Source organism: Natrix helvetica (assembly GCF_964273705.1).
Source record: "Natrix helvetica genome assembly, chromosome: 3".
NCBI lineage: Eukaryota > Metazoa > Chordata > Lepidosauria > Squamata > Natricidae > Natrix > Natrix helvetica.
The window spans coordinates 124887040-124895901 of record NC_138549.1 but is presented as its reverse complement, the minus strand read 5'-3'; the positions used below and the strand labels follow the sequence as shown (position 1 = coordinate 124895901).

General features: G+C 37.7%; 1 protein-coding gene across 1 annotated transcript; it reads left to right on the top strand.

The window, feature by feature from the left end:
• Positions 1–522: 522 nt before the first annotated feature.
• On the top strand, positions 523–7832 carry LOC309390201 (small ribosomal subunit protein eS10). Its single transcript, XM_081949331.1, has 6 exons — positions 523–661; positions 1559–1708; positions 2944–3115; positions 6400–6477; positions 6850–6905; positions 7687–7832. Exons 2-6 carry the CDS (start codon positions 1559–1561, stop codon positions 7726–7728), a joined length of 498 nt encoding a protein of 165 aa, XP_081805457.1. The 5' UTR covers positions 523–661; the 3' UTR covers positions 7729–7832.
• Positions 7833–8862: the final 1030 nt, after the last annotated feature.

The following is an 8862-nucleotide window of genomic DNA, read 5'->3' as shown; positions in this document are numbered from 1 at the left end:
TTATTCTATGACCCTTTGTTTTTCTCAAACACAAACTAGCCAAACCTATTTTAACCTGAAATATTATGCAGATGCAGATAATGTGGTTTTATTCTAAATAGAACAGCTGATGAGGGCCATGACACAGAGCTCATCCATTGAAAAAAGCCCAAAGCCAATACTATTAAATTTGCTTATGAGCTTCTCAAACCCCTCATGTTTTGGGTTAAGCCCAGGAAATCAAACTGTGTTAACTCAATTTATCAATTATGGCTATATATTTCCTGCAATTGTCAGAAACAATATGTGTCTCACTACCATTGGGTAAGAAATATGGGTAGTTGTAAGACACAAAGAAAGATAAAAGTGTAATGTAGCAAAATGTACCACTTATGTAAAGCTGGCTATGCACAACGTCTGTAGCAAATTCATCCCTTATTGTATAAATTTAGGTAACAAAACAAAGTAAAATAAAATGAATTTAAACAAGTAATCACAATGAAACTAGATTCTGAAGGATCGCTAATTTTGACGCTCTTGCTCGATTACAGTACTAGAGGCTTTGCTGAAAGGCAGTAGACTAGCCGACTCCTTAACTCTCCAAGGGTCCTTCCGAGGCAGGAAGAGATCGTATTGCGCATGCTCTTTCTTTTCCAGCTTTCGTCCTGAGAGTGCCGCCACGGTAAGGCCTGGCTTTTATTCGTCTATCCGCCGCGCATCGTCCGCATCCTACGTTTGCACTGACCGGTACCCCTCCTTGGCGCCCTTAGACACCCTGTTGTTTATTTTCGTTGAACTCGAATTGGCCGGGGAGAATCGAGGCTCGAGAAAAAAAAGGTGGAATTGGGATGCGGCGTTTGGAAGGCGGGCACTTTATTAATCCAGGCCGTGTCTTCTGAAGAGAGAACGTGGGAACGTTGCGGGGCTCTAGCAATACAGTTCGTCCCCTGCATCGCAACTTTTTTTTTCTTTTTGGGAACATACTGTAGGCCTATCTGCAGTTTGTGTGGTCCTGTTTGCGTGGAGGTTTTCCCCAGCCGGAATGGTTAAAAGTTATGAATAAAGATGAAAACTTCACTAGAGGCCAACTATAAAGAGAATTGATCCCTATGCAAGTGTATGCTGGAATTTATAAAATATGCATGTTATTATGCCTAATGTTTTGTGGTGAATAGAAACTGCCAAGCATTTCTAGTTTCATTGAAACTTCCATCCAAGTCTCATTATCTAGTTATTGCTATTTGTGAGAAAGAAATATTATGTCTCAGTGTTGGGTGATTTGAGATTTAATTATTTCTCCTTCCGGTTAAAACATGGGACATAACGTGGGTCTTCCTGAGACTACTCCAGTCACAGCAGATTATACTGGCCAGTGGTCAAATAATCTTGAGCTAACATGGATGGTCTTCCTTTGAAGATTATTTAACTTTGTAGTGGTTGGGATACACAAGTATGTACTTTACCTTTCAGGTTTTTGGCACAGCAATAAGCTAATCTGTGTGGTGTTTCTTGACAACTATTGCTACTTTGAACTGGAAAAGAGACTGCAGTTGACAACAAAATCTTTTATTTCCCACAGATGTTGATGCCTAAGAAAAATCGTATTGCAATCTATGAACTCCTTTTTAAGGAGGGTGTGATGGTGGCCAAGAAAGATGTCCACATGCCTAAGCATCCAGAACTAGCGGACAAAAATGTGCCCAACCTCCATGTCATGAAAGCAATGCAGGTAAATGCTTATCTTACCAGCCAGTTAAACTGATCTTTGAATCGCCTTGGTGACACAATTGTTTAGATTACACCAACACTTTTCAATATACTAGTCCAAACCTTTCTGTCCTTGCAAACACCTCTTGTTTCCACTATGGCCGTACAGTGCTACATATATTCTCTTTTGCTCTTTAAACTGTTTTGGAGTAGCTCATAAATTTCATAAACTCCCCACTTTATTGGCCTTTCCATCTGTCTTATATTTGTTTTGCTGTTGTTATTTTCTTTATGGCCAAACCAATGCAATATATTTATTTTGTACTGGTAATTCACTTTTGTATTGATCACATTCACATTCATTCAGCACTCATTCTTTCTTGATCATATCTTGTCTATTTTACCACACATACATCTTAGTTCAATTTATTTATATATATATATTTTCTAACATACCTAGTTCTTCCTTCTATATAGCAAAGTGGGCACAATTATACTCTTAACGTGTAGCCATTTTCACTTTTGGGACAAACATCCCTTGCTGCAGACTACAGAACCCACTTTTCTGCCAATACTAGTTCCTTGAAATTTCTCCTATTTTCCTGCTTAAAGAAGACATTTTACTAAGTATACAGATTTATCTTCTTGCTCTACATATTGTCATTTATGTATAATTTGAACTTCATTTTCCAGGTCAGACACATCTATTGTGTTCTTCAATATGTTTAGGCCTTCTTGCATTGTATAGTCTACCTTGGCAGGATTCTCAGCTACCAGTATAGCATTATTTGCATACAAAAGTGTGCATAAGTTCATGTCCTCCATCATCCTTCAATGGATGTGGATACCTGTCATTGCCACAGGCATTTAGTCTACATCTTTCATTTTAAGAAAGAAAAGTTAATAATAGGGTATGGCTTTTATATTTAAGTAACACTTAATCTTCCATGGCAAGCTGATCCTGATAAAACTTCTGAAGTGGGATTTTAAAAATACAAACATTATACACTTTTCTGTTGTTATCTCTGGTTGGGATTAAGAGCAGACCTTAGGTTTGAAAAAGTGGCACTTTGTGAAGTAGCAGTATTTTTCTAATTCTTAAATATATAGAGAAGAAAGAACAGTATTACCTGTTTATAATTTTGCAGGATGTATAGAAGCATGGTTGAACAGTTCAGGACAGAAACCTAGTTGGCTTTAATTATGTCTTTGAAACATTATTCTTTTCTGCAACAAGTAATTGGTGTGTCTTCCTAGTCCTTGAAATCTCGTGGCTACGTGAAGGAACAGTTTGCCTGGAGGCATTTTTATTGGTATTTGACCAATGAGGGCATTCAGTACCTGCGGGATTATCTCCATCTACCACCTGAAATTGTGCCTGCCACTTTGCGTCGCAGCCGTCCTGAAACAGGCAGACCCAGGCCCAAAGGTGAGTTTTGCTTTGGAAATTTAGAATTTCACTTTGATATTTTTTATTTATTAGTGAAATTTTGATTGCTTCTCTGGATTTGGTATTTATTGCCAAGAAAAGAAATGTTTTGGAAGGGTTCTTTAATTTTACTGAGCTATTTATGTTGCATGTCTTAAGAGTTCAAAGCATATAATAACAAATCATTAATTTAAAATATTCTTTAATGCATTAAGTTGTAAAATAGTTGACAAAAATTTAAATGATCCTTGAGATCTATTTCCCCCCCAAAATACTAAGTGCTTACACTACATATTCAGTAAAGAGAGTATGATACCATAAGAAAGCAGGGCTATTATAAGTATATTGGATTTAACCTACATATATTTCTGTACACTTTCATGCAATGCTGTCTGTCTGTCTCTCTCTCTCTCACACACACACGCACGCCCGTGCATACACACAGACAGATTTACTTAATGACCATTTTGCAGGAACCAATTGCAGTTGCTACATGAGGACTACCTGTAGTACCAAACTTTTTGGTGCTGATCATAGTGCTAATCTTTGCTTTAGAAAGAAAGTAGCATGTGTTTATTGCACTAGTGTAATGCTCTCTTGTCTAGATTGTTTCTGGTTTTGATTATGTTGACATACATTGACAACCAAGTTTTGTATTCCGTGGCTCTTAATTTTTTAAAATTAGTTTATTAGGGAAAATACTAAAATTCACTTTCTCGAAGAACTGTCCATGATCATTAATTCTAGCAACATACATGAACAGTATTTTTTAAAATGTAAAATATTTGTATATCAGTGATACTTTCAATTAAAGTTTAGGATAGGTAGTTAAGTGTTTGTCTATCCTATTTCAGTTATGTACTGCTTCAGTTTCAAAAGACTCACGAACTATTAATAATTGTGAACAGAGCACAGTGCCTATAATTTTTTCCCAGGTTTTTGTATTATAGCCACTTGTTTTAAGTAATCTCACTTTTGCCTGAATTATAACTCTAAAATGGTTGCCAGGTGAAATGAAAATAGTTCTATTTCTTGTAAAGAAATAATTTAAATTGAAAAGGGGATTTTGTTATTGTGTCTGTAATAGTAGGAATACATGATTATGAAATGGCCAGTAGTTTTCATTGACCTGTTAAAAGTTAGAGGTAATTATAAAAAGTGACAAATTTGAAATAGTTCACTTTTCAGTAAATATATCGTATTTTTCAGACCCAACGGAGTATAAGACGCATGAAGGTTTTGAAGAGGCAAATAAAAAAAAGTTTTTGCACTCTGCAGACCTCCCAAAATGCCCAGATTTTTGTGAAAACAGGCCTGTTTTTGTCACAAAAAGGGCATGAATAGCCTTTAGGAGGCTTGTAGACTGCTCCTGGGTGGTAGCCTGCCCCCAATGAGCAAAAAATGGCCCATTTTTTGTCAAAAAGGCATGAATAGCCTTTAGGAGGATTCTAGAGTGCTGGGGGGGGGGGCAAAATTGAGCAAAAAACCGGCCCGTTTTTCACTCATTTCTGCCCTCCCCAGCCCCAGGAGCACTCTGAAAGCCTCCTAAAGGCTATGCAAGGCCATTTTGGTGAAGGAGGTGGGGTTTCGGGAGGCAAAAAAATACTGTATTCAGTGTATAAGATGCGCTCAGATTTTCAGCCTCTCCTTTTTGAAGGAAAAATATGCATCTTATACTCTGAAAAATATGGTATATTGTGGCTCACCAGTTAGAAACTAGATTTGTGCTATACTTCAAATTTGAAGCCAAAAAAATGTCTTGGAATGACATTTGCCCTCTGCATTTATTGGCACCTCTAGAAGGAAGCTGTATCTTCCGAGGCTTACTGTTATCCACACTATGCCAGGAAGATATACTCTTGAATTAAGAAGATACTGATAGTGTGCCACAAGCTATTTCAGAGTTCACATGAATGTGCCTTAATTGAATATGTATTTTCCTAGGATTATATGGCTACTGTGTTAGCCCAGGAAAAGATATCACTTTTTAAAGGAAGTATTGCTGGGTGGTGTGCACCCTGAAGCATCCTTGGACTTTGTATATGAAGTACAGGTAGTTCTCGACTTATGACCCCAATTGAGCCCAACATTACTATTGCTAAGTAAGACATTCGTTAAGTGAGTTTTGCCTCTTTTTACAACCTCTCTTGCCACAATTGTTAAGTAGATCACTGTAGTTGTTAAGTTAGTAATACAGTTGTTAAGTGAATCTGACTTCCCCAGTGACTTTACTTGTCAGAAGGTTGCAAAAGGTGAACACATGACCCTGGGACACTACAACCATCATAAATATGAGTCATTTTGATCATGTGACCATGGGATTGCTGCAATGGTTGATAAGTGTGAAAAATGGGCATGCCACTTTTTTTTAGTGCTGTTTAGAATTTTGGTCCTGATGGGACATGGTGACTAGTTCAGTTAATCCTGTTTGCAATGTTTAGATACCAGCATATGATTGTATTAATTAGATTTGGATGTATTTGTCATTTAATTCAGAGTGAACTTTAGGTACAGTTTGAATTTATTATTATAGGTGGCATTATGATGGATAGTTTATCCAATTAGATTGACAGGATTGGTTTTTAGAATGCTGAACCACAGTGGATGAGCAGTATAAGACAAAGCTGAAATGAATAGCTTTTGGGCAACTTAAAATAATAAAAAGGTTGATGTGAGGAGAAAATAACTGCCTAGAATCATTATATTTGCACTTTGTTCCAGTGAATCGTGTGTGTGTGTGTGTGTGTGTGTGTGTGTGTTACAACCCCTGGTATGCCGAAATATGGGAGGGAGCTCACTACTCCCCCTTTCTGTCCTTCAGCTCATTACAGAGGACCATCCAGGCAGAAAACCATATTTTTATTTTTAATGTTTATTTTATTTATTTATCAGCACAAATACAACACACACACACACACACACACACACACACACACACACAGACATATTTCTATGGAAGATGTAGATAAAATATTTGCATCTGATTAATCAATCAATCAAACAATTGATATTATCAAACCTTTTTAAATCTATCTTCAAAAGTAATGAATCTAGTGTCATTATAAATACAAGCTGAATCATAATTCAACCAACGCCCACCCAAGCAGGAGACTCTATACCATTTCTGGACTGCCATTTGTCAGAAATGGTGTAGGTAGTGTCTCGTTTGGGCAGATGGTTGGACTAGATGACCTAACAAGGTCCCTTACAACTCTGTTAATCTGATTCTGATAATTTTGCACCTTCAGACTAAATTGTGAGGTTTTTCATTTTTATTTTTTTAGGTTTAGAGGGTGAACGTCCTGCTCGTCTTACACGAGGAGAAGCTGATAGGGATACCTATAGAAGAAGCGCAGCTCCTCGTAAGTATTAACTTTATTGCTGAACTGAAGAGTTAACTAGCTTTTGCCATTGTTTTCATGTTCTGTAGTATAGGCCATGAACTTTTGCAAAAGGAAGAATTGTCCTGTCCTGTTGTGCTTTGGAAATATTTTGAGCTTAGAAGCTCAGTGTTATTGTGGAAAACAGTTTTCATCCAAGCTTTGTTGTTCTTAACAAACAGGGAAAGGAATGCTTGCTAGGGTAAGAACATATACTGACTTCAGCAATAAAATTGCATAACTGACTATAAGTTGTACCTGGACTTCTAGTATCATAATAAATTTTAGGCATATCTACATGTAATAAAAGTCTTCATATACCGCATTCTTATCTTAATACTTTTTTGCTATCAGCTGGTGCAGACAAAAAGGCAGAAGCTGGTGCTGGGTCAGCTACTGAATTTCAATTTGTAAGTATGACATATTTTACTGTGTTTAATGTATGCTAAAAATATGCTGTAGTTTAAATATAAAAGTGAAAGAACAGCATGCCATGATGACTAGGTAATTCAAAATCCCATCAAGCATTACTCATGAGAATGTAGTTGTGTTCATCTTCGTTAGAGGAAACATTTCGCTGTATGAAAAGTGTTACTTTTGGTTTAATAGAATTTAGAGTATCATCTGTACAGGTAGAAAGGTCCAAATATTAATTGCCAGTAAGTGCAAAATATTGTTTGAGTGTTTTGCTTTTTTCAGTAGTAATAATGTGGTACACCTAGGGAGCTTCATTCATCATACAAATAATGGCAACCAAATAGATGAAATATTTACTAATAAAGAATTGCTTCTTTTTTATTTTTGAGCTATGGTTCTCTTTAGTTGCCTTCTTTCCCCAAGCATAATATGAGGGCTACCCGGAGTTTTAGCAAGTTTAATTTAGCTAGTTATTGACCAAGTTGCACCATGATTGGAATACTTGAGATTCAAAAGAAATACTTTTGAGTATTTGAGTTATGACTTATATTTTGCTCCTGTCCTTTAGTTTTTCTACTAGGGGTATTAACTTAAGAATCTTTTTGTCCAAATGTCCTATAGTTTGAATGATGGCATCACTACCCTACTTTAATGTTCCTCACTACCCTACTTTACTACGTTCCTAGTTATTTTTAAGTTCTGTCAACTCTCTTTTTCTTTGACTCATGAGGCAATTGTGTAACAAACTTGTAATGTTTTCTTTTTAATTTACAGAGAGGTGGATTTGGACGTGGGCGTGGTCAACCCCCTCAGTAGAAAACTGTTGATTATTTGCATCTTGTGTATAATAAAAAGGTGAAAAAAATCACTGTATACTTGAATCATTTCATTAACATGCTGAAATGGGAATGCATTTATAAACTGCAAGGTTCTAATTCTTGATTTCGTATGTGGGAGTTATACCTCAAAAGTAGATTTACAGGGAATGTTGGCTGTTTTAAAGATACATTCCAAATTTTTATGGGTACAAAGGTCTCCAATTTGATTAAGACTTTGTAGGAGCCATTATTTCCCGATCTTACTAGCCTAGCCATATAGCACCAGTCTCATGTCCTGATATTGTCCTTATCTTTGCTGAAATATAGTGTACAAATTAACAAATTCTGTGTATAATTTATTCTGATCCTGAATGTGGGTTTCCTTGACTCATTTCATTGGGGTTTTGGTTTATGTTATTGTTTCAATATGTTGCAGCATATTTCATCCCATGAGCCCAAGATGGCTCACATGAAGGTTGGACTCACCTAGGTTTATTCTTAGAACAGCAACCAGGGTGAAGTGAGATGGGCTTAAGAAAGTGTGTGATTAGTCTAAAGTCATTCAGTTAGCTCTGTAATTAAGTGAGGGTGTCAAACCCTGAAGCCCAGCATTTCCCATACTAGGGCAGGGTGGAGCACTGGTGAATAGGGGTGTCAGAGAGCTGGAAACTGAAGCGATAGAGCACCGGTGATGGGTGCAGGAGAGGCTGCAGTGGCAGTGTGCCAACGATTGCCAGGGACCAGCTGGTCAACGGAGGGCAAGCCGGAGATCAGCTGTGCAGCAGGGAGGCATGGTGATGCAAGGCAAGCAGCCTGCCGGGATTCGGAGCTCCTGGCGATGACCAGTTGTTCCGGGTCAAGGAATGTCCGGGCGGTATCCTGCTGGCCAGGCCAATGCATAGCTGACAATTGGGCCAGGCCAGTGCTGGCGGAAGGACATGGCTTGCCTAAAAACACGCTGGAAGGTGGACGCTCGCAGCATTGACTTTGCATTTTTGCTGTTTTGCTGCTGCTAGAACTCTGTGCCAGAGTGAGGCTATTTAGCCTCCAAGTGAGTGGCAACTTAATACTGGTATAGGTCTGGAGCTCGGACCTTTGAGAGAGGGTTTAAACCTGGTCCCAGTCACAAAAC

Excerpts from the sequence above, each read along its gene's own strand:
- LOC309390201 (XM_081949331.1), top strand. The coding sequence starts at position 1,559 with ATGTTGATGCCTAAGAAAAATCGTATTGCAATCTATGAACTCCTTTTT. Across the intron at positions 3,116-6,399 it reads AGGCAGACCCAGGCCCAAAG|GTTTAGAGGGTGAACGTCCT; the intron begins GTGAGTTTTGCT and ends TTATTTTTTTAG. Across the intron at positions 6,906-7,686 it reads CAGCTACTGAATTTCAATTT|AGAGGTGGATTTGGACGTGG; the intron begins GTAAGTATGACA and ends TTTAATTTACAG.